Source organism: Pseudochaenichthys georgianus, chromosome 11 (genome assembly GCF_902827115.2).
Source record: "Pseudochaenichthys georgianus chromosome 11, fPseGeo1.2, whole genome shotgun sequence".
Classification (NCBI taxonomy): Eukaryota; Metazoa; Chordata; class Actinopteri; order Perciformes; family Channichthyidae; genus Pseudochaenichthys; species Pseudochaenichthys georgianus.
This window is the reverse complement of record NC_047513.1, coordinates 15292121-15318473: the sequence shown is the minus strand read 5'-3', so window position 1 is coordinate 15318473 and position 26353 is coordinate 15292121. Positions and strand designations below refer to the sequence as shown.

General features: G+C 41.3%; 1 protein-coding gene across 9 annotated transcripts in view; it reads left to right on the top strand.

The window, feature by feature from the left end:
- Positions 1-26353, top strand: part of LOC117454786 (sodium bicarbonate cotransporter 3-like) — a 37858-nt gene that overhangs the window by 9401 nt on the left and 2104 nt on the right. For 5 of the 9 annotated variants that reach the window (XM_034093974.2, XM_034093968.2, XM_034093967.2 and 2 more), the window contains exons 2-23: positions 6420-6501; positions 8056-8202; positions 9933-10071; positions 10328-10488; positions 10618-10806; positions 11762-12133; positions 15345-15460; positions 16188-16345; positions 16915-17002; positions 17173-17319; positions 17686-17792; positions 19485-19659; positions 20611-20744; positions 21185-21430; positions 21965-22070; positions 22272-22433; positions 22909-23022; positions 23144-23305; positions 23851-24102; positions 24300-24368; positions 24612-24785; positions 24921-25058. In XM_034093974.2, coding sequence (XP_033949865.1) covers positions 6420-6501; positions 8056-8202; positions 9933-10071; positions 10328-10488; positions 10618-10806; positions 11762-12133; positions 15345-15460; positions 16188-16345; positions 16915-17002; positions 17173-17319; positions 17686-17792; positions 19485-19659; positions 20611-20744; positions 21185-21430; positions 21965-22070; positions 22272-22433; positions 22909-23022; positions 23144-23305; positions 23851-24102; positions 24300-24368; positions 24612-24785; positions 24921-25058 — 3438 coding nt within the window. The remainder of the gene's footprint in view (positions 1-6419; positions 6502-8055; positions 8203-9932; positions 10072-10327; positions 10489-10617; positions 10807-11761; positions 12134-15344; positions 15461-16187; positions 16346-16914; positions 17003-17172; positions 17320-17685; positions 17793-19484; positions 19660-20610; positions 20745-21184; positions 21431-21964; positions 22071-22271; positions 22434-22908; positions 23023-23143; positions 23306-23850; positions 24103-24299; positions 24369-24611; positions 24786-24920; positions 25059-26353) is intronic. The other 4 variants (XM_034093970.2, XM_034093971.2, XM_034093969.2 and 1 more) reach the window with 4 other exon arrangements.

Below are 26353 nucleotides of genomic sequence, written 5' to 3'. Positions count from 1 at the left end.
GCATTCGTACCCTCTGAGGTGTTTTGCTTGAGCAAAGCCAGGCTTATCCTGCACCAGACTCCATGCATGCTTTCACTTCTCAACTCAGACTTGAATCGTTTTGTTCCCTGGTGACATCGATGGATTTCTGATACGAATTCCCACCGGTGTCTGACATTGGTTTTGTCAGGTGGAGCAGAATGTGTAGAGCACTGTTCCGGTCATGTGGCAGCACATGTCTCAGTGGACCCTGAACGGGAAGGCAACACTGTGGTTACATGTATGCCTACTGAGGGTTACCTCATACCATGGTTACACTTGCATTCGATGTTTCCATCCATGTTTTTATCGTGATCACTATCTGGCATTTATCAAGCTTCCTGGTTACTGGTGATGTGTTGATCCAGATCCACTTAGATAAGTTGGCCTGCATCCTTATCTAACACTAGTTTCAGGCATATTAAAAACAATCATAATGGTCATCACTACACAAATATCTATCTATAGCCACACAGTTAAGATAACAGTGCTAGGAAAATATAATCTGGTTTCCTTAATTGTTTAGGTGAAGCCAGAGAACTATTACGTTTTGTCATATATTGATGTCACTATTTGGTGGCTTTTCCACTCTGCTGGCCATTCTTTTTCCTGCCTGCTAAGCCCGCAAATCCAGCTCCCCACTGGCACTGCTTCTGTAGCCCAACCACAGCTGTGCTTTGTAGGCATAATGGCCAATTTCCTCCCTGGCCTGGGGACTGTGGCTGATAGACTGGGGTTTACTTTGGACAAAGCTATGTGACGGGTTGCATCATGTGTTCTTAAAATGTACCAAGCAATGTGGGGTTGAGGGCACGACAGACTTTAACACGTGCATATACAGGCACGACAGTGACATGCATATATACTATAGAAAACCTCATAGTGAGTAAACTGTTGTTTACACAGTAAAAGTGGTATTTTAAGAAGCTTACAAATAAGACGATACTCATGAAGCAGGAATGGTTTTCCTCCAGCTTTGTGCACCCTGCTAGTAAAAGTGTGTTCATGTGATTCTGGCACAATAGGATTAGGAAATTACAACTGTGACCAAACCAGAAGCCAAGCAAAAAATGATTTTGTTAACTGTTTTTAAATGTGTTAGAATGTTTTATTTAATTACCTAAAACGGCATGACATCCTTCGCGTCGAAAGAAGCCAGTTGAGGTGGTTCGGGCACCTAGTTAGGATGCCACCTGGGCGCCTCCCTAGGGAGGTGTTCCAGGCACGTCCAGCTGGGAAGAGACCAAGGGGTAGACCTAGGACCAGGTGGAGGGATTATATCTCTTCGCTGGCCTGGGAGCGCCTTGGGATCCCCCAGTCAGAGCTGGTTGATGTCGCCAGGGAAAAGAAAGTTTGGGGCTCTCTGCTGGAACTGCTACCCCCGCGACCCGCCCACGGATAAGCGGGAGAAGATGGATGGATGGATGGCATGACATCAAGTGCAAATGTTTGTCCTTTGGAAATCTCTGAAGGTTTCAGCTAATTGAATGATGGACTAGGGCTGTGCAATTAATCGTATTTTAATCGCGATTACGATTATGGTTTACGACGATTATGAAAACAGCATAATTGACAAAATACCATTATTTTGCTGGGTGCGCTTTCGCCCCTCCCTAAAAGCCCACTCGGCCACGTGGGAGTGACATGTGTTGTGAGTGTTCAGTGCGCGCGAAGATGTCAGAACAAGAGCAGCAACTCGTTAAAAAGAAGGGTAAAACTATTTCCACTAAGTACTTTGCCATTACATTTCACATCGCTAAAGATATGTGCCCAGTTAGCACTGTTAGCAACCAGGGCTTTAAGCAACTTGTCAACACGTTGGACAAGCGTTACGCGAAGCCGTCTCGGTATTATTTCAGCAGGTCTGCGCTGCCTGCACTGTATGACAAATGCCGTGGGGAAGTTGAGAGAGATGTGGCTTCAGCTGACTACTTTGCTACCACAACAGACCTATGGTCTAGCCCAGGGGTGCCCAACCAGTCGATCGCGAGATGTGTCTAAAAATAGAACAACAATATTCTGTTTTATCGTTAATGTCCATAACATAATCTTCCTGTGCCAGAATAATGCACTTGAACGCATCAAAGCTTTGTGATTGGCCGGCGTCACCCCATGTGTCGGGGCGTGGCTGAGGGTCTTCAGTACAGGTGGCAATATGGTCACCTGCCTGCGCTCATCTCTGAAACCAGACCATGTAAACAGGCTGGTGTTTCTTGCAAAAAATCTTTAAGAGATGACATGAGCAGCCCTACCAGCATTTGCCATGGTGGCCAAAACATTTTTATTTGGTCTTAAATTGTAGTTCAACATTTATTTCCTGTTACTTCTGGACCATGACGGTTGGCCAGCCTTCAACGTGGAATATGTTGAATATGTTTTACCAAAATGTTGGCTATATGTTAAGGAGTTTTCAGTAGGTTGTGACAGTGCACTGCATCATATTTGATTTAATTTATTTTGGTCTAATTTATTTTTATTTATCATATTAATAATATATGTTTAGTATGGTTTTGGAAGTGCGCTCCAACATATTTGTTGATCTTAAAGTTCAATGAATAATCGTCAAAATAATCGTGATATCAATTATTGACCCAAATAATCGTGATTATGATTTTTGCCATAATCGCACAGCCCTATGATGGACCAAACATTAGCTTTTGTTGTGATGCTGGAAGCTGAAAATCCAGTGACCTTTCATCTTAAATGACCTTGACCAACCACTCTAGCTTTTGTCAACTTTGGTCAATCTGACTGAGGCTGCGGCCCCACGAGGACGAAAACGGCTAAACGCATAGGATTAACGCAATCGCAAACGGCTTCCGTCCACATGCAATAATTATCCGGATAGTGTCTGCCCACACGAGACCGCTCCGTTTAGCTCCAACCGCTGGAGAAGCTGCAGTACATATGCAGGAGCCTCTACGTGGCGCTGTAACTTCCTCCACAAAAGCAGCGAAGAAGCATGGTTGTCATGGTTGCCCTTCTGTTTATTCTCCGCGGTGGGGGCCGAGGGAACCGGGCAGAGTTTTTCGCCAGTCAGCGTGTATTAAAGTTGAAATCTTCCGGACAAAATTATAAAAGTGCCGGTCAAAGGTCTTCTTTGTTATTTATTGAGCTTTAAAACAAATGAATAACGACTCTATATAATATAATGATAAAATACACGGAGCCTCTCTTTTTCCTCCCTCTCTTCAGACAGCGTCAGTGTCTGTCTCATGCAGCAGCTCATCCAGTAATGAGTGACCCGGCCGACAGTAAAAAATAAACATATTTATAACTAGTTTAGGGAGTTTGAGAGGTAATTAAAATAGCTAAGGGTGATGATCTGACTTGAAGTGTGTGTTTTGCTGCAGCGGGAGGAGCTGCAGGTGGGCAGAGCTGCGTGTCTCCGTCCTGTCAGATTAGACTTCACTCGCGAGAGAAAGATAAATAATCTGAATTCAGGATGCAGTTTACTTTGACGTGGGGGTGAGCAGGAGAGAGGCGGGGCTATTGCCTCATCATTATTGCTGTAGATGTTGCACAAACAACTGTAGCATGGTCAATAGCGTCCGGAGCACGATAGCAACTCTGCGATCCGCCATTGTTGTTGTTGTTGGTGGCGAAACACTTCAGCACTGGCGCGGGGTAAGCGGAGGTGAGCAGAAGAGGTGGAGAGAGGCGGGGCTATTGCGCAATCACTATCAGTGATCTGAAAATGTCCGTATAGGGCGGACACACGGAGCTGTTTGACCTCCCCAGAGAGTGGCGTATGCATTTCTATCCACCTTGGGACCCGTTGTCGTTTCCTCAGTCGTTTAGTGCCATATTCGGTCGTCCTCGTGTGGCCGAACGGTCGATATGACACTAAACAGTAACGCAAACGACCGAATTCGTCCTCGTGGGGCCGCAGCCTCACTTGTAGGGGGAGGAACTTCAGTTACTACAGATAGATTCATGTCTTGCTGCTCTTCTGCCTGCAGCTGTGTTCTTACCGCTCCTCAGAGGCACTGTCGGAGAGCAACATGGCTCATTATCATGCAAATCCACTAGCAACTGGGACGCACAAACACACTGGCACAATCACAGATGGCATCATTCTTTGTAGGTGGGGTTCTAACAGGAGAATAATTATGGTAATATTTGTGTGGAACTCTGAATGTCATTGAAGACCTATTCCTAATAGTAAGCCAGTAAGGAAACAGGGAAAGCAGGAGATAGAAATAGAGTTAGTACCCTTCTACCAGAGTGAACCTTCAGTCTGGTGGAGGGTGACAGGCATGCGGGGGCAAAGGCACACGAGGCCCTGATGTCATCCACGTATCGTGTGTCTTTTCACCATGTGGCTGTCATCGTCACTTTTGTTTCTACACCCTCCTGCATGGCAGCAGAGCTTCTGTGATTGGTTGAAGTGATCAAAAGGATCAACCAATTAGGGATTGTGTTGCATAAAAGGGTTTGTACACGAGACAGGAAGCAGCGTTTCTTTTTCAGCAAAGTGTCTGATTTATGTTATATGTCCTATGTGAAATGTATATATAGAAAATCATAGAATAAATGTATTTTACATTTTATGAACAGTCACCTGCAACATGGTATTAAAGCAGAAGTTCTCAAAAAACCCTGTAAGATAGGATCCATACTGTCAGACACACACTTATGTTATATAGGCCTATATCTTATTCAGGCTGATCTTGTTATCAGCCTGGCTTTCAAAGCCACCTTCAGCGCACTGCTACCCTGTGGTGTTGACCGACTCTATATGAATGTGTGTCTAAAAAAAGCGTTTCCTTCTTTGTCCCAATACATCATGCCTGCTGAGCATGTGGCCGAGCTGGCTTGACTTCTATTGATTCACACCTTGTGGCCTTAAAGAACAGCTGGAAGTATGAAGGTTACTTGAGGTGCCGAATTCAAATATTTTCACGAAGATGGGACTGACCGGGATGATATCGGTATCAGTTGCTGTTCCCTGATGGCGGACCCACAGGAGCTTCTCAAGCACATATATAGTTCTGTTTTGGCCACACATGCAAGAGTAACTGGAGATGTGTCTTTGGCTGCTTTAAATGTTCTTAAGGTTATAGAGTCAGAGCCAAACTCGTTTTGGGTTGAGGAGCTTTATGTTTTGTGTGTGTGTACACATTTCTGTTATGAGAACTAGTTTTGAGTTTCAAATTGTACAATGTTTGGGTTGTATAAGGTTATAGGTAGGATTGGGATATCCTCATCATAAATGTTGATACTGCTGATGGTTAAGGCTGGGATTTCAGGAGTCCCCTCACACACATAGCAGTTATGTGTTTAGGTATTATCTGTTTTTTTAAGGCACTATCATTTGATAAAAAACACTAATGAAATGCACATTTTCAGCCATGTTTTCTGAAAACGTGGTGTCTCCTCTCATTGGATCCTTCAATCTGTTGTTTCCATGATATGGATATCTGAATGATCATTTTCACTAAGGTCACATAACCTCCGTTTTAATGAGTGGAGCCAGCCTCTTGACGTTGCCATGTAACTCAACCTTTTATGGCATGGACCAACACTGAATATATATTCCAATAGAGGCTAATTTGTTTGTGGGAAAAAAGATAATCTTCTTAATAAGCTAACCTGTTTATCAGAGTATATATTTGCGTTCTGGTCTATGATCATAGTCAACTAAACATTAAGTACACTTAATATTTTATGTTATGGCCCGAGATATTGACTGCCTTGTGTAAGTGTTGTGGTAATGTGTTGCAAAGTCATTAGTTTGCTTTACTCAAACGCATAAACACAGAGCTATAGAGTCATTTGGTATGGGGATAAAAATACAAATAAAAAAACAAACAGGACCCTCACCAAACCCACCATTGATTAACATATCCGGGGTGTCAGAAGAAATGTAAAGATCTTCATGCTGTGTTCCCACCTTTCTTATCACAGCCTAGACGATCTGAGTCGGGGTCCTTTTCTGCCCTGCTGGTTCCCCAGATGCTTCTGCTAGATCTTACTGCAACAGATTCTATATCTGCCACTCCTGTTTATCAACCCACCTTCATATGTATTCCTTTCTAGCGACAGTCTATTTGAAATAAAGCTTGAATTTAAATATATTTTCATTCGGTCATTGTGCTGCATTATCAGAGACACTTTATTGATTGTCTGTTGTGTCTGGTTATGTTAGCTACTGCAAGTAAGACGTGCTTTGAATGCGTTTTCTTTCTTAATGGTTCGCCAACACTTCCTTTTAATGTCTATTGAACTGGATTCATTTGTCTTGACTCATTCTAAAAGCCGTCATTTAGGTTTAAATTGTGAACCAGTAAAATAATTGGGGTTGAAACTATTTATTTGCACACTTTACATATGTGTTTAGTTTTTTTATAAATAATGTATCCTTCAATCTCTTTTGCGCTTTCTCCCGTTGTTCTCAGGGTCTAGATGAGGAGGCATTAGTGGACCATGGAAAGAGCAGCTTCAGTACTCACACAAACTACGAAAAGGAGGATTTGGACAGTAAGTTTGAAGCCACACCGACTGAAGATACCTATTGAACAAATGCTTAGTCATTCACTTGTTGCTGATCACTTTAACCCCTGCTTTGGGGGGTGCTGCCTGAGCGGGGGGGGGGGCGGCGGCGGCATTGGCATTAGGATAGAGATATCTTTTTTTTTAATCCTCTGGAGCAGAGAGAGGAGCTGTGGATTATTGTTATTGATTAATGCATCAGTGTTTCTTAGGGTCATTAAACACTAAACTCACAACTTAAAATTAAAGTGTTTAGTTTATTTAATGTTTATTTATTTTATTTATTTAACATGTTCAATGTGAAAAGTGACAGTAGATATATTTAAAAAACATTTTTAAACACCTTGAATTTTAGGGGGGGGGAAACACTGGAACTCATTACAAGACGTCCGATTCTCGCCCAATACACAGCACTAGCTGTATGTTACATCTTATAGTCAATGCTGTTCACAAAAAAAATCTTTAGTACCAATAATATGTCCTTCAGGTGTTTGCTACTTGTCCCTCTGTCCTCCCCCGCCAGCACTCTGCTCTTTCTTTATGTCCGTCCACAGCACTATCTCCAATTATCCCTTATCTTTATTGCAGCCCTCTGCTCTCTGTCCAGCCAGGCTGTTTATTTTCCATCTTCTTTCATCTCCCATGTCTTTTCTCTCTCTTCCTTCCTCTCTGTTCCTCTCCATCTGTTCAGCTCATGTGTCACTTGTGCCTTCCTGTGAGTGCTGCGTCTTGGTTTCATTCCCCCAGGGTTCCCTCTCAAATCAAAGAGAGATGACTCATCTGTGAAAAATGAGTATTGGCAGAGTATGTACAGTAGGGTGAAAATAGGGCATTTGCATTTCAGAACACAGTTCCTGTGTGGCAGTAAAAATAATGAGGGGAAGTAAATATAAACATTGGGGAGAACAGAGTGGTGAAAAAAGTTAAACATTGTACTCTGGTTTTCTTCAAGTTGATTATCTAGAGCACTCCATTGAAAAGCAGAGTTCTCCGCCTTCAGTTTTTTAAATGTTAGTGTTTCTGTTCAGTTGTAAATACTGACAGTTATTGTAGGCTCAACATTTAAGTTTTACAATGAAGCCTTGGATTTTGAAATTGAGTTCAATCAATCTTATTGTTGTCTCGACCACACTGAAATGGTATTTGGTTTGCCATTGTCTTAGCTTTATTTGCTAACAGAGGTGGACATCTGATGTGTGTGATGGGCAGGAAACTTCAAGGGCAACATGTTTTATGATATAAATCTGGTCATCAGATTGTACAGAATACTGTAGATGGGACATGTTGTAAACATTTAGAACTTTATTTCATTTAAATGATACATTCTATGTTAAAACAACATGGGTTTTTACTTTATTTCCAATAAGATACATTTGTATGTCCCTTTACCACCTGCTAATTAGTCAGTTTGAATCATCTATAATGAAAATGTAACTCAAATTGTGAACTGTATTTAAACTTCCCCGAACCTTTATTAATTTGTGCAAAAGAGTGTGTAAGAAAAAGATATCTAAAATGGTATTGCACTTGTCTTTTCCCTAGGCCACAGAGCGGTGTATGTAGGCGTCCATGTTCCTCTTGGAAGGGAGAACAAACGGAGACATCGTCATCGAGGACACAGACACCACCGAAAGAAGAAAGATAGAGACTCTGAGGAGGGGAAGGATGATGGCCGGGAATCCCCCACTGGTTGGAAACGCTTATCTTTAATGTCTTAATGCCCCCACACCACTCTTTTAGTTTGAATCCCTCTCTACATAGTTCCTATTACAAATGACTCGTCGACCTTGTCGTTAATGTCTTATTTTAGAGCCAATAACAACATCGTTTAAGGCAGTGGTTCTCAACTGGTCAGGCCTCGGGACCCACTATTTTCCTTTGTCAATAAATCGCGACCCGAAATTTTGAACCACTGAAATCTATTCAACAAAAAATTGTGCTGTAATATGTACGTTTTTTTTTAGCATACAATATTAATTAAAGTGAAGTACAGTACATATATCCCTTATATCCCTCCACAGAACTAAAGCATGCTTTTAAAAAAGGTTTAATGAGATGATGGAATCAAAGCTGAACTGTATAACATAAAAAGGCCCACATTCTGAAAACCCAACCCCAGCAGGGGCGTCTGGGGGGATTGTCCCCCAGGAGATTTTTAGAAATACTAACATATAGGGAATCATGTGTGACGTTCATTTGGAAGAAAAAAAAACTTTTAAAAATACACAGATTACCAGGTTATATTACCTCTCTGCTTAAGCCTTATGCGTCTCCCTCTTTCAAACAGTTCTGAATAAACATTCAGCTCTAAAAGGCTTTAAAGGCCACTGGTAAATAGCCTCCGACACTGATTGAAGGCTATGACATTTTAAGAGAGGTGCGCTAAGTGAGAATTTGCTGCGTCACCTCAACTGCAAGACTTATAGCAGCCAAACAATGCTTTGAGGTGTTATCAAGTCTTTACGACGACACCAAACAAGACCTGCATTGGTCCGGTTATCATGTTGAGCACTGACTGAGGGCACACAGCATCTCAATCTATGAGACGGTTATACGTGTTTAGTTGCTGTCGGTAAGCACCAACAGCATCAATGTATGTACTCCCATGTGCATTAAACACACCAGATCACCACACATTGCACCCATGTGTGGACAGAAAGAACTCCCCTTTTGCCTCCATTCATTCGGTTTCTGCCTCCCTGTGGCGCTTAGTCTTGTAATCTGCCATGTCTCTAATTCAATCAGGCATGATTGACACAGTTAGTTATCTACTGGTCTCTCTGTACACTCCCACAAAGATTATCCTCTCCACCTTCAGAAAGCATTAGTGCAGCGGTAATGGCCAAACACACAGCCATACTTTCTCAGGAGGACCTAAAGAATTCCGTTTGATCATACTACCATCTCCTGTGACCTAAGATGTTCATCGTCATAACTACACTGTAGCTATGCACGTATGACAAATAAATGCCTTGAAACCTTTTATTATGGGCCGATTTAATCTCCCCCTCTACGGTTAAGACAGTCACTTAAGGGTTCCCCTGTGGAGTTTTATTATAAACGGTTAAAAAATATAGGTTACATTCCACATTCAACTAAATGTGATGTCTAACTAATAAGAAGACATGCCTTTTCCTCATAAAACATTTCCAAAGTATAACATCTGGATGCTTTGTTTACTAGCTTGCCTTTTCAAAAATCCATTGCCTTTTTGGCAAATTACAGCCACCTGTAGATCAGTGAAAAAGCGTTGGCAGGACTGCGTATCACATCATCTATGTGCATGTGTAAACAAACACACTATTAGAGGTCAAACTCCACAGGGTTCTTTTAATAGCCCATAATGCCTTGAGAAATAAACTTTTATTGTTGTAGTGATTGTAAATATGTCCTTTGGCCTTTGACTACTCTCTGTGTAGACACACCATCCCAGCGGGTTCAGTTCATCCTGGGAGCAGAGGACGATGACCTCGAGCACGTCCCACATGACCTCTTCACTGAGCTGGACGAGCTCTCCTTCAGAGACGGCAGATCCACTGAGTGGAAGGAAACTGCCAGGTTAGAAAGCAACTGAAGGACTAGCATAATGACAACCTCATGGAGTGAAAGCAATACCAAACTTTATAGATCTGTTGACTTTTTGAACAAATAATAGTTTTCATGATATTTGATGCATCTGTTTCATAGTGTAAATATGTAAAATAGGTTTGTAGCACTCATAAAATAACACCATGAGTAAACTGGAAACACTGATCCTGATTCAACTTTAAGTTAATATCTTCTTTCTGTGTGTGTTTGTGTTGTTTATCCACAGGTGGTTGAAATTTGAAGAAGATGTGGAAGATGGTGGGGAGAGATGGAGTAAGCCCTATGTGGCTACGTTGTCACTACACAGCTTATTTGAACTGCGTAGCTGCATACTCAACGGCACGGTCATGCTCGATATGAGGGCCAACAGTATTGAAGAAATTGCAGGTAGTTTTTTCTCATGATTAAATTCAGAAAAATAAAAGCTAATTTATACTCAAGTAAAATTATTTGTAATCTCCATATTAAATTCATTTTCCTTGCTGTGTTTTTTCCCCCTGCTTTTCTACAAATCAGACATGCTGATAGACAGCATGGTGGCGTCGGGCCAGCTGAAGGAAGATTTGCGCCACAAGGTGCGGGAAGCCATGCTGAAGAAACACCACCACCAGAATGAGAGAAAACTTAGCAATCGCATCCCTCTGGTGCGCTCCATTGCTGACATAGGCAAGAAACATTCTGACCCACTCTTGCTTGAAAGAAACGGTGAGATTCTGCGACGCACTCACATTTCTTTTTCCTCTATGTATTCCACCTCTGGGGATATGTTGCTTAAAAATCCACTGTTCAAATCCCTCAATGCCATCGTAGAAGGTGGATGGTAAAAGTGAGTAAAATCAAGAGAAGGAGTCTGCCCCAATAGTGAAAGAGAAATCCGGGTGCTACTGACTCTGCTAACTTGTATGGCTGGCCTGGCTCGGGGTGATTTAAATAATGATTGTTTTTACTCCATAGGGTGACACTAAACTGCAACTGGAGTCAGCATTGTGTGTTTTTTGAGTGGGCATGGCTGCAGTGGTGTTAATGTATGGTGTTGGGTGCCAGCCTGAAGTTTAAAGAATGAAATAAATATCCCATTCTCCACTTCTGTGCCTGTGGTTCTTGTGGGGCTTGCATTTTAATATCATTAAACCTTAAACGTGAAAGGTCAAATGAATAAATCTCACATTGATGGTTGGTGATGGTTGTAGTTGGTAAGATGTATGTTTTGTGCCAAATGCGTATGCACTCTGTAGGAATTATGACTGGTCTGTGGTAGAGCACACGTCTGCTTACAGTGCACTGACATCGTGCTAACTCATCCTCTCCTGCATGCATCTGAACCCTCTCGAGGTTGACCTCAGACATGTTGTACGATTTGGTTTGTTTGGAATTGAATGATACAATTTGTGTTGGCCTCTTGCAGAACCTCCTACACGCCTCACTGAATCATTCTTAGTGTCTTCTGCACACTACCATGCTTTTCGCTCATGTTTATGCAAGCATGGTCCCCTCTAACAACACTCCTGCCACGCTCTTGCTGCCCACCCCTTCTAGCTGTGTCTCCTCCAGATACCACCTTTGTGATGTACTCCTACTTCATATGTTTATTCCTCTGCTCCATCCCTTATTCCTTTTCCCTCCTTTTCTCTCTCCCTTTTGCCATTGTCTCCTCTGTTAGGAGAGGGCCTGTCCTCTTCACGTCTCTCTCTCCACAAGGCAGGGACAGCCTCTTCTGTCTCCAACCTCTCCCAGAGACGAGAGTCCAGAGTCTCCATCCTGCTCAACCATCTCCTACCTTCCTCTTCCTCCAACACTGGGCACGCCCCAGGCAGCCCGTTCCTCACCACCCCTCAAAATACCCCCGTTGCTCCCCGGCACTCCTCCCAAACCCAGGGCGCAGGCCTTGGCCCTCATGGCATCCCCGAAGTGGTGGTATCGCCTCCTGAGGATGACGACCACCCACACTCTGCTGAAGAAGAGGCGGCTTCACCAGAGCTCAGCCGTCGAGCATCCTCTGCATCCCAGGGCCTCGAGCTGATGCCCTTAGAAGGCAAATATCTGTGTAGCCTGCTAGTGTGAGTCACGGCTTGAACAGAGAACACTAGCACTAGCATGAAAGCTCCGCTCCCTGTTAACTTTCGCTGCAGCCATCTCATCAATAACCCACAGCAAGCCTCACTTGCTAAAACGCTCTTCCCAATGTATTAATCCACAAAAGTTTGACACTGGTCTCCGCCTCATGATTCCTGCTTCGGCCCCTTCACTGTTTACATTCTTTCAACTAACCTTTTTTTTCTACTTATACCTGGTTTCTTGCTTCGCTCTAAAACTCACTATACTTATTGTTGCTATTCAAACTTCTCCCCCTCTCTTAACACATTTTGAAGACTCAATTTCTTGCTTGGCCCTGTCCTTATTCACACCTCCTTCATTCTGGTTGCATGGCTGTCATCCAAAGTCTTTTGGTCTGTCTTTCTCCCATAATGCATCATGGTTTTTGTGATTTTATTGCCACATTTAGCTAGCTTCCCCAATGTCTTTCATTGGCGTTTCATGAAATACCTTAAAAGCGATATCCTAATAATGTTTTTAGTAATTATCACAGTCTTAGTCTTTTTATCTGCTCATACTATTAACAAATGTTTTTGATAGTGTTTTATATTTAGATTACAATAAATCACGGTAAAGGATTTAAAATGGATTGGGTTTTAAATCTCTGATACTAATTAATGTAATTTGCATCAGTGTCAGAAAGAGATCTTGCAGATAAGCTTTGAATATCCCTAGCTCTTATGTTTTTGTTATGCTGTGAACGACGCAGACACTAACATAATACGTCATCCTCGGATGACTGCCCCAGTTTGAGCACACGGATATGAATTTCATGCAACTTGTGCTTTTCCCATTGCATCTGTTTGCACCCATGCGCTTCCTCCACATCAATTCCTAAGTATAAACACTCTTTTACCCGATTAAGAGCAGTGAGGGTAAGTGAGACGGGTGCCAGCAGCATGGATAAATATAAGCTAGAGAGGGAGCTTGTGTGTATTGGTTCTCTATCTCCTATATTTTTTGCACCAACAGTGACTTTTCTTCCCAAGCTACGTTGTTCCATTTTATTATTAGACTGTATTTGTGTGTCCACTTCTGGGAATGGCTCTATTTCAAAGTATAGGTCATTGCAATCACTTGGTGAGAGCTGAATCTGAAAGGTTGTGGTGGTCTTATTATAGCTGAGAAGCTTTGGTAATTGTACCCCCTACTAGGAAAATATACAATATTTCCCAAGAAGCGAGTGTCCTCACATCAGTGTGTGGGTTATTATTAAGTGAGGTCTATCAAGTCTTCATCACAGCTTATTAACACTTAAGGTTGTAAATGTTCTGTTTTACAACGTTATCTTAAATAGCTAAACGGTCTGACTGTTGGAAGAAGAACTGTTGGACAGTAAAATGTCCTTAATATGTTCATTTGTCTGGGTGAGTAGTATCAGGTTTTCTGGTTAATAGGGAATAACGAAAATATTCTAGTGAAGAATGCAACGGTTATATGTTCGCACCTTTTTTTTTGTAGACAGACTATATATATATATATATATATATGCAGGCAGGCTACTGAACTATTAAGGAAGAAGTCATTGGTGAAATATTTCGAAACGGGGCATGTACGCCTTATTTGAGAGATTTTCATATTTTAAGAATTAATTATTGTCATTGAGAGGCAACTGGGTCAGTTATTATTTAATAATGTACTTTTACCATAACAAGAAAAGTTTCAGTCTGGTCAGAAAATCTGTATAATTTCAGTTATTTGTGTTACTGTTTTCCATTTGAATGAGGTAGCGCTATGACGCCACTGTTTAAAAGGCCAGTATGGGGGAGCATTCCAGGGCTTAGCGCCCCTGAATGAAGTGTGTTGGCGAACGCAACCTATACTAATCCCTCCCTTATTCCAAGAGGCTTTGTCGGGTATGTGAGCAATCATGCTCCTGTTCAGCAGTCACAGCTACCCAGAATCCACTGGGTTTACTCCAGGGTACATTTCAAGGGTATGGATCAGTGGACATATTGCTTAAGCCTTTATTAATGTTAGTTAGGGTTAGTTGGTTACTTCCTGTTGGCGATAAGAGAAATGTGTTGTTGAAAATGAGAAAAGAAGAACAACCTGGTAAAAGAAGTGTTGCTTTGCTATATCAGAGGATAGTATGCACATTCTATCTTTTGATCCAAATACATGACTCCCTCATTTCATTGCCCTGCTCTCATGTCACTTAGAGTGCTAGCGTTTCCTGTATCTGGTAAGGCTCAAACTACATAAGCAATGTTGAAGTATGCAGTCAATTATGCACAGAAATACCGGAGCTTCAACACTTGAAGGTGCTGAAGTCTGAGGAAAGTATACTGTCAGGCATATCAAATACATCCCTTCAACTTTAGCTCAAAGCTGTCATGAATTCAAGCTAAGCAGGACTTGACTTAAGCAGCAAAGTATTGAGCTCGACAGATGGGGAGCAAATAGGAATCGTGAAATATATCGTTTTCCCTGTGGAGAGACATCACAGTGTTGCAGCTCTGCTGCACCAAATCATCACATTGTGTGTAGTATTGCTCGTTGTGCAAAAGATCCTTTCACTTCCAGACAAATGGTGACGTTTTAAACCTCAAATCCAAATACTAGTGTTTCAATTTGTTTGACATTTGTATTTACTCTGTATTATTGTCTTGATCGCCTGTTGTACTTAAGTTACACAAGATGCATGATAGACCTGAAGTGCCCCAGAAATTAAAAAGGCTTTTTTAAATCCCATTTAAATGTAAATAATGATTGAAAAGTGGTTCGTTTTCCTTTAAAATCGCCTATATGGAATGTACATTTCATGATAAACAATACTGTTTTGTTTAACTTGTAGCATTGCATCACAAACCACCAGTGTAGAAAGCCATGTGATCTAAGGATTTTGTAACAGGTTTGTTTACCAAGAGCTCACCTGTCATTCAAAATGAGTCATCCCAGTGAAATGTTGTCTCTTTTAATGAAGCCATGCCTCAATTACCAGTCTATCGTGGATTAAAATACCCTCATCTTTTTTTTCCCCACTTCTTTTAAAATCTAAGGAAAGATGCAAGGCAAATGCCGTTTTAATGATGAAATCAAAAATAGGATTTCATGGTGAACCACATTGCCATTCTCGACCTTTGATTTCGAAATCCTCCGCATCCACCACTGCGTTGTCTAACTTCTGCTCCCCTTGTCCTTTTTAGGACCACTGGTTTCTCCGAACTCTCTCCCCAACAACCTGGATGGCAACAAGGCTGTGGAGAGGAGACCGTCCAAAGTAGGGGTCAGTAGAGAGGGCAGCAGTGTCGACTTCAGCAAGGTAACCTAGCCACAGTACTGAGCACAGAAACAGTCCTTCATGGTGGAGGGCCCATGACTTCATCAGTGTCTTTTCTTCAGTTTCTGGACTTCCACAGACATTTCAATGGTCTGTGTTGAAAACTGCCAGTTTGAGAGCCACCATCACATACCCTTTTTCTTCTTGGCTCAGTAAGAAGACTCTCCAGACACTGCTTCAATAGACTACGAATAAACAAAGTAAAACAGTTCTGTGGCTGTGTTTAGTGTTAGTTAGTGGAAAATGTCTCCCATCATCCTCCCACTTAGTGCCTCATCCATTCAATAAAATGGCTGGCTGACATAAGTAGTTATCATTATAAAACCCTCCATAATCACTGCCAAAAAATAAGGTTCAGTGTATATATGAGTCAGGATACAAAAGAGGGATGAATGCACAGTCTGTTCTACACAGGGATACAGATGTTCTATCCCTGTACTCTGATCTGTATTTAGCTTTGCACATAAGAGATATTTGTCCAGGAACATAAAACTGCAACGGACAATCTTTGCTCAGTACTATGTAGTAGAATATGTAGCTACTAACCCTCATGTTTTAGTTATCATAGTATCCAAACGACCTGCTGCCAACATGTCTTCATTATTTCTGATTGCATGTGTGTTTTCCAGCATTATTTTTTCTGTTAGTATTTTTATGTATATCTGATTTTTGGGAGAATTTAGTTTGTTCTATGGTTTGTTTTTTTCAGGTGGATATGAATTTCATGAAAAAGATTCCTCCGGGTGCTGAAGCCTCCAATGTCCTTGTTGGAGAAGTGGACTTCCTGGAGAAGCCCATAATTGCTTTCGTACGACTGTCCCCTGCAGTCCTCATCACAGGCCTCACAGAGGTGCCTGTGCCCACCAGGTATTATCATTTGGAGTACAAGGATGTTGAAGGGTTATTTTCGATAGCAGTTGCCAAATCTGGCAGCAACTTAAAGCAAACTGACAGTCATTTGTAACAGCCCTGTTCACATGGGACTAATATAACCTGGGGATTAACTCTGGTTCTCACCACAGTAAATCTGTGTCCGCAACACTGCTTTCCATGTCTTTAATCTCTACAGTAACAAGCCTAAGAGCCTGTAGCTACACAACTCCTGGGAAGTGCTAATGCTCATTACACACAAGACACAATAGTGGCTCATTAAAGTAGAGAGACCACTCTGGTTTAATTGTATACTCACAAATACTTTAGTTTTGCATTAATTGAGGTAGCATAATACATGAGCACATTGATGAGTCATGATCATTTCAATATATTCCACCGATCAATAATGGTGGAAATTAGGTTTGATATTTATTGAGATGGAAGAAATCGTGTACAATTTTTTAAAATGAGTTAACAAATCAAATAATGCAGTGAATATGGTATGTACTGGTCGGTGTAGTTTATGTTGCATCTCATTCATGATTTACTTTTGTTATTCTAAGGTTTCTATTCCTGCTTTTGGGTCCTCATGGCAAAGGGCCCCAGTACCATGAGATTGGCAGGTCCATGGCCACACTAATGACAGATGAGGTGAGAGAAAGAAAGATGGATCCTTTTTTAACTTCACTTTGACACGTTATAATATTGTATCCAGAAATAGCTGGATTTGTTGGGGGGGATTTAAAGTGCATTTATGCAGGAGGATGCAAATTATATCTACAAAAGACATTTAATAACTCCTATTAATAATCGTTTTGTAGATTTTCCATGATGTGGCATACAGGGCCAAAGACCGAACGGATCTGCTTTCGGGGTTAGATGAGTTCCTGGATCAGGTCACTGTCCTGCCTCCTGGAGAATGGGACCCCACAATCCGAATTGAGCCCCCAAAGAATGTCCCTTCTCAGGTTGGTGATTCTTGGTCAGATATTGCTTAATATGATTGAGGCAATATTGCATACAAAGAGATGTGAAAATCAAACGCCATGAACAATACATATATACATTTTCCTCAGAGATCTTTAACCAGCTGCATACTAACAGATAGCCAGCAGACTTACACAGCGCACTTATCAGACGTCACATACTTCATGAACTCTGCTCTCACAAAGTGTAACCTTGATGTTTTTTGTCGTTTCTCTTGATGTATATTCTGTATATCACACTTTACTCCACACCACTATTGTCACACTGAGTGCCCCCTTATCGATTTGCAGCATCATGACCGCAAAGAAATGTAATTGTATCCTATTGAAATGCCCTTTGATCTGCAGATGAAGAGGAAGATACCTTCACAACCCAACGGCAATGCGTCTCCATCTGGAGAAATGGAGAAGGAAGATGAGCACAACACGGGGCCCGAGCTACAGAGGACGGGGAGGTGAGTCCAACACCTTTCCTCTGTCTCCACAAAGACAAGAGGTTACATCAGAAGTTACAGACACAAATATATCCATCTTTCATTACTTGACTCGCTTACAATTGACTTGCTTTATAACTGAGACAGTTAGAGAACATCTTAAATGAATCCCTCCATTTAAGCCTGTTCATTTATTGGCACACCATTTAGCTCAAATGATTATTGATAGTTACTCGCTCCAGGTATTTCTATTAACATCCCTTGTGTTTGTTGATGGAGAAATATTAGATCATTAAAGTGTGTCCTAGTTGGAATCACAACTTCATTAGCACCAGTAGGCATGTTTAATATATCATGTTGATATGAGACAAGTGCTTCTTGTTAACAAGCGCTGCAGGAGGAAACTCCTCTTAAAGACTAAGGAGCTCATTTGATCTTCTTCAGATACATTTATGTGGTTAATAGTTAGAATGTCTGCCGACCCTCTTAAAGCTGAATTTCCCCTTGGGGATCAATAAAGGTTAATCTCATCTTCTCTTTAAATAAAGAGGAGATGAATTACAAGACATTATCACAGTATGTCTTTTTTCCTTGTGCTTGATTTGTGCTCAGTACGAGCTTTTTGAATTATTTCTAGGAGGAAATGTACAATGTTATAAACTCAACAACGGCACTATATTGATTTAGCATATCTTCTGTACTGTGTGAACTCAGATGCTGACATTTATGAAAAAAATATTTCTGTGTCCCTGGAGCCCGGGCCACACAGCAAGAGAGAATGTGTTTATTTGAGAACACACACACACACACACACACACACACACACACACACACACACACACACACACACACACACACACACACACACACACACTGTATTATTTACAGATTCACTCTGCTTTTCACCGCTCCTATAAAAGGCTTGTGCTACGCGGGCACGACTGGAGGCCAGTGGAGACTATGGAAGAGTAGGAGGCTAATGTAAAGAAAGCTATCAGAAATAGCAGCTGTGTAGAAGACACAGCAGGGGTCATGGAGGCAGCAATAGAGGTTATCCAGAGGTGTGGGGAAAAGAAAATGAGAGAAAGCCTCACAGCAGAGCAATTGGACAGGTGTCAGGATAGAAAGAAAGCTATATAAGTGAGAAATGGAATCCCTCAGAGGCAAAGGGATGAAGAGAGGAGAAGGCGGAACGATCACAGCGCCATCTATGTTTGAGGAAGATAAAAATCGACTTGAAAGGTTCCTCAGCAATAACACTGGCTGTGCTTTTAATTAGTGTTAAAGCAAACATGCATTGCATTTCAAATGTGTAAAAATTACCTGAACACCCAGTAAATAATTATTATAGCAAATTACAGTTTTAATCACCTTTTTATATTAGGAAACGCGGCATTAAAGTACAACAGAAAAGTAATTTTTTTTAATAAATAAAAATAATATTATTACAATGTCTAGTGTATAAGACATGCCAGCATTTATCATTTTATTTTTCAACCATAACCTTAAAAATCACAGTTGGGTGTTACCTTTGCACTAATTTCGAACTTAAAAGTAGACTTCTTATTTGATGTTACACTAAATGAAATGCATTCACTTGCCGGTTTCTATTCTCCTCACTAAACTCACTGATGTATTATTATGACTTGATGTTATCATACAATATCACTGCAAGCATTATGTTTACTTGAATGTTCAAACGGCCTCTTCCAGGATATTTGGAGGTCTGTACCAGGACATCAAACGGAAGCTCCCGTTCTACTGGAGCGACATCAGAGACTCCTTCAATCTGCAGTGTCTAGCCTCCGTCCTCTTCCTCTACTGCGCCTGCATGTCCCCTGTCATCACTTTTGGAGGGCTGCTTGGCGAGGCAACACACGGCAACATAGTGAGTCCAAAAGCTTGGCAACCTAAAAGTCAATACTTGTGCTATTCATGACCCCAGTGTGAATCAAAATCTAACCCTGTGTTGTGCAAGTGCCATTTTGTTCCAAATGAGATCAAATGTAATGGTACAATGTGGCTATCATATCTGAATATAGAATTTAAATGTGTGAGTATTGGAAAATAAAGCATCTGATGTAGAAAAATTAAAAGGCTATAGATGATTCCGTTAATCACTTAGCGAGATATGTTTTTTTATTTCTTTACACCATATCATTCGAGTTAAGATGTATTTCTCGTGTTTATGTGTGTGCATACAGTACATGATACAGGGATTAAGGCAGATGTAAACATCTGCATACAGTTCATCCCAGTCATAGTTACATTGGCTACTGTTTCTGAAGAAAAACCTCTTTTCTGACAACCTGACCATTTGTTGTGTTTTAAAGCAGGTAATCCAGTGTATGTCTGTAATCTTGCACCTACTTCACTTTGCTATTTGATATACATTGTGGTGGATGTCTCACTGAGTTCTTCACTCACTGTCCAATGTAGGATATGCTGGTTATTTATTTTCCCATGTCATCACACTGCTGCTGTAAAGTGTCTTTGTTTTTTTACGCTCTCTCTGTCTGCCTTTCTCTCCTGTTTTACCCAGAGGGCCTTACTAGAACAGGGACTGTTAGCATAGCGCAGTCTGTGTGCTGGTGTGTGTGATGCGTCTGAGTAAACTCAGCAGTGGAGGCCTGTACACACACATGACTGATGACTTGGACAAGTCATCAGGGTGGAAACAGACGCAGCCCAGATGTCTGTTTAATCCAAACTCTCTGTTCTCGTCGGGTCTCTTCTTCACCTCTTGTTTTCTCCTTCAGTCTCTCCCTTTCTATCCTCCTTCGGGCGGTTTCACCTCCCACATCCTCCCTCACACCCTCCCTCTCCTCTGTGTCTACAGAGTGCCATAGAGTCTCTGTTTGGGGCGTCACTTACAGGAGTGGTATACTCCCTCTTCGCAGGCCAGCCCCTCACTATTCTTGGCAGCACAGGCCCTGTATTAGTGTTTGAGAAGATCCTCTTCAAGTTCTGCACGTACGTTTAAGCAACTTCGCTTTTTCTGTGATATGATACCAAGACAAACTACTGATAAGACTAAATACTCAGCAATATACAGTATGCAGCATTTTGTTTTAAAGTGAATTGATTTTCCAATTACCAAATAGTTTGCATGTCTATTTATTCAGTTTATACCCCGTATTTGCAGATTCACTGCAGTCAGAGAACGGTTTTCTCTCCCGCTTGTTATACGCACTGACTAGTCTGTTTAATAATACTAATTTAATCCAATAAATCACACTATTCTAAATAAAGATTTTGTTTGAATCTGTTTATCTTAGGAAATAGACAGGAAGACATGGAATCTTTGAATACAATATAATTATATATAAAATATAATTTGGTACAACCCTTAATAAAAACAGGTTTACCTCTATCCTGTATATTCATCCCTGTCGTCCGTCTTCTTCTCCCAGTGACTACGGCCTGAACTACCTGTCCCTGCGGACCAGCATTGGTCTGTGGACGGCCTTCCTCTGTCTGGTGCTGGTAGCCACAGATGCTAGCTCCCTGGTGTGCTACATCACCAGATTCACAGAGGAGGCCTTCGCTGCCCTCATCTGCGTCATCTTCATCTACGAGGCTCTGGAGAAGCTCTTTCACCTGGGAGAACACTTCCCAGTCAACACGCACAACCACCTGGACAATCTTACCATGTATTCGTGAGTACCAACATTTCAGTTACTGTTCTCATTCATTATGTTTTCAAAGTGTAAGTGATCTAGGAATTTCATAGTTTATTCTTTATATTAAGTAAAGATAGAAGTGTATTTGTTCCGAGTGGAGGTGGTTGCAGTGTGGCAGAGCTCATCCCTGTAAAGTCCCAGTTTAAAGGTAGAAGTATACAACAAATGACTGCCTGTATGAAAGTGTCAGTGTTGATGCAAATGTGTATTGATCACAAGTTTGGTGTTGCTCTGGCTATGGATCGGAAGGTTTAACATCAAGTAGTGTATTATGCACATAAATAGTACCGTATTAGGAACACACTGCTCTTGTTGCTGCGAGCTGTAATTGCAGGGGCTCGAGCTGTTCCCAGAGCTGAAAGGAAAATCACCTCCTTGCAAAATAACACATTTAAAAATAACTGATGCTAGCAGATCTGCTGCAGCCTCTGCTTTTAATTAACTTTAAAGTGAACCAAATAATGTTTTCCCCTTACGTAGTTCGCTCACCATTTGTTCTCTGGTCCCCAGGTGTGAGTGCTCTCCACCGGTCAACGCCACGGATCAGTTCGTGCAGGAGTGGAACCGCACGGGATACACCCCCGACTCTATCCCATGGAGCAGCCTCAACGTGACGGTGAGACGGCACACCGTGACCTCCAGTGCGATGGGCAGGAATCACACTCGCATGAATAGGATGTGTAGAGCAAACGGACATCATCTCAAACATCCTGCTTTTAGAACTGAAGAACATCCACTACCAAAACATCCTCAGTACTGATACACTTTTTTATAATTGTTTTATTACAATACTAACCTATGACTCCTCTTTCTCTAGATGTGTCACACACTCCATGGAGAGTTCATAGGTTCTGCCTGCGGTCAGCACGGGCCCTATATCCCAGATGTTCTCTTCTGGTCCATCATCCTCTTCTTCACCACCTTCTTCCTGTCTGGCTTTCTTAAGCAGTTCAAGACGGAGAGATATTTCCCAACCAGGGTGAGATATTTGCTAGATTTGTTACGAGCACTTTCATTGTACTTCTCTTAACATCACAAATGTGGCTTTGCCGAACGAGGTCAAATTAAATACAAACGATATCTTCCCATCTGAACAGGGTCTTTATTCTACATCTCTGTGCATGTAATAGATTTAGCTTAAAGCTTCTCACGCTATGTAAATGTTGACATGGTGTCAGTCATTAGTCGGAACAGGCTTGTGTACAGAAAGAAAAGATCTTCTCGTATCCTCCCACACAGATCCAGCTAGTCTGTCATCACATGATCCTCTCTGTAGGCAGCTGCTGTATTGTCGTGCTTTTACTGTTGACATTAAAGTAATTATTACTCATTGTATCTTAACAGTGACCTGAAGTAAAAGGCTGTTTGCATTAGTGACTTTTTTTAAATGGTGTACATGCAAAGCCGCAGTTCCTAATAGATACCTTCAATCGTGTTGCTTGTGTGTCGTTTAGGTGCGATCCACTATCAGCGACTTTGCTGTGTTTATCACCATCATGGTCATGGTGCTGGTGGACTATCTCATGGGGATCCCCTCTCCTAAACTTAAAGTCCCTGACCGCTTTGAGGTAGGCAAAGGTCTTAATGTACCGCAGTACATTTAGTAGTAAATCTAACGCTCACATTATCAAATAATGACTGTATGCCTCGTATACTAACTGTAGCTCATTCCTGCCTTTTTCCCGGCAGCCTACTTCAAAGAACAGAGGCTGGCTAATGGACCCGTTAGGAGAGAATCCCTGGTGGACGCTGCTGGTGGCGGCACTTCCCGCTCTGCTCTGCACCATCCTCATCTTTATGGACCAACAGATCACTGCAGTCATCATCAACCGCAAGGAGCACAAGCTCAAGGTCAGCCTGTGGAGGTTTATTTTTGACAGTGCGATATCTTTGAGTTACACACGTTTGTTTCTGGAGCAAGTATCCTGAAAAGTTGTTTTATATTTTGCTCGAGGGATAGACAATCTCTTCTTTAATATCAAGCCTTGCAGCATCAATACACAATTTATAAAAATTCCAAAACATATTAGTGATGTTTGGAATGTAATGTTGAAACGAATGTATTATTGTACCAGATTCGTTCAATTCGTTTAAATACTTGAATAATATTAAGATCTTTTCCTCTCCCTTCTTTGCCGTCATCTTTAATTATGGTTGAGGCTGACATATTCTTGTATTTGTATGCTTCTACATTCTAGAGTGCTGCTATTTAAAAAAAAAAAAAAAATTAATCCGCCTTGAAAACTGAAACACAAAACATTTGGTGTTCTTTTTCCAAGGTTGAATACAAATCTTTTAGCGAGCGTGCTCCTGAATCTGTTTTTTGTACTTCTATTTCTGCTTGAGGAGAATATTTCTCAAACCCACTGTCTCTTGTCTCACTGTGTATCCTACAGAAAGGCTGTGGCTATCACCTGGATTTGATGATAGTGGCAATAATGCTGGGTGTGTGCTCCATCATGGGCCTGCCGTGGTTCGTGGCTGCTACCGTCCTCTCCATCTCGCACGTGAACAGCCTGAAGGTGGAGTCGGGCTGCTCCGCTCCGGGAGAGTCGCCAAAGTTCCTGGGCATCCGGGAGCAGCGGGTCACTGGGTTCTTGATCTTTATGCTCATGGGTTGTTCTGTTTTTATGACATCGGCACTCAAGGTGAGACAAAGAGAAACAATGTAATTATATCATATTTTAAATCACCCTGAATAAGACATTTATCTAAGTAACTACCATGAGCTTAAGGAGTAATCTGTTAAATCTGTCTTCTCAACCTGGTGCAGAAAAGACCAAGTTTCTTTCTTGAACTGCAAGTGAATTGATTTGTTCTATAATTATACTTTTACTCTTTACAGTTTATTCCAATGCCAGTACTATATGGAGTCTTTCTCTACATGGGTGTCTCTTCCCTCAAAGGAATTCAAGTAAGACTACTCTGCTAGAAAATGTTCCTTTTTTAATCTAAACGGAACTACATTCATGAGCTTTTGGTAAAGCTTTCCCCTTGTAGTTCCAAACCTTTGATCCTAATTCAGAGTCCTTAAAATATTTAGTTTAATCTGCTCCCTCTTGTGATTTTCCCCTTTCTTTGATCCCCCTTTGTGTTTGAATTAATTTTCGTTAGCATTTTTTTACCTCTCTCACTGAGCCTCTGATTTTCTCCGTAGTTCTTCGACAGAATAAAGCTGTTTGGCATGCCGGCCAAGCACCAGCCGGACCTGATCTACCTGCGCTACGTGCCGCTGTGGAAGGTCCACATCTTCACCCTGGTGCAGCTCACCTGCCTGGTGCTGCTCTGGGTCATCAAGGCCTCCACGGCCGCCGTTGTGTTTCCTATGATGGTAATGATCTCAAAGACAGATATGGATTCATGATAGTCAACGGTTTACTGTCACATTACAGGGTTCAGCTGTAAAAGGATGAATTAAAGTTTCTAATAATACCATGATATTGCTTTTTTGTCTATCTGTAACTAGGTTCTGGCACTGGTCTTTATCCGAAAGCTTCTAGACTTTTTCTTCACAAAGAGAGAGCTGAGCTGGCTGGATGACTTGATGCCGGAAAGCAAGAAGAAGAAAGAGGACGACAAGAAAAAGAAAGCACGACAAAAGCTGGTAAAACGTTATTTTCTTTAACAAGTTCTTAGTTACAGTTATTTTAAGTGTCCAAACTAACTGTAACAATGTTGCTCTGTGGGAATAATGAGTGGATGTCAATCATGTTGCACGTTGGATCTTATAAAGATTTTAGAAATCGATGTTAAACACACAATATATATATAATATTTGTAATCTGGTTACCACAGGTAAGATGGTCATGCAAGCATTACATTAGAGTTTTTTTTTTTTAACGAATTCAAATTGTTAAAGCTCAAATGCATTGCAATGACTTGAAAGTGAAATGTAAAACTGGAAGAGTAGGACAAATAGTGATGAAGCTTAATATTTAAGTGTATGAAGTTTCCATCAGACGGTATAGGCTGAGACAGTCTGTTAAACTCCAGTCTGTGTGTCCGTGCCTGTGCTGAACTCCTAATCATAACACCTGTGTGCTGAGATCAAAGGTTTCCATGGAGATTTGCAGGGATCAGTGAAAGGAGAGCCTGAATGAGGGATAAACATCTTACATTTCTAACTATAGTTGAAAACCGGTAGCTGCTATCGGTAAAATGTCTACGCTTTGAGCCTGTCAGGACCCTGATGAGCGTTTTAATGTTCTTTTTGTGTACTTTCGGGTCACTAATGTTGCTTTTTTGGCAGATTAACTAAAGGTGTGAGGCTTGTGCTTTTAGGAAAGATGAGGCTGAATTTACAAAAAGAATTGGGGTGAATTTCAAGCTTTCCTCCACTCTGTTTTGAGATCAAAGCACTCTAGACTTAACGAGCAGCGCAATACACACTAATGTTAAAATCTGAAGAAGGCCTCTTTACCAAGCTCCAAACTAAGTTAAATATCTCAAAGTGTAAAAGATGTCAAAAATCTGAAGAATACATTTTATAGCTGAATGTCTTGTGACCGTCTTAAAGTTGGAATGAAGTCTCTAGCTGAAAGTATGCGGAAGGAGTAGCATTTTGCAAACGGTGTAGCTAAAAAAGGATTTGAAGGTTCCTCCCATTGAGTTACATGTTAAAAAAAGAGTTTTAAAAGCTGAATATTTCAAAAAGTATAACATATTTTGAAAAAGTTGAAGGTTTCCCCATCATGTGCTGAAAAGGCTGAATATTTTGATATTTGAATGGTTTCTGTATCTGAAAGTATGCTGACGTTATTCGATGGAAAATATTGGGTGAAATAAGAAGTTTCAGAAGAATAAAGAAACGGAAGAACAATAGTGGCCTGCTGTTTGCACAGCATTCACACTAATGATCAAAAAGATAGACAGTTGGACATATAACCCCTTCGCAGTGTT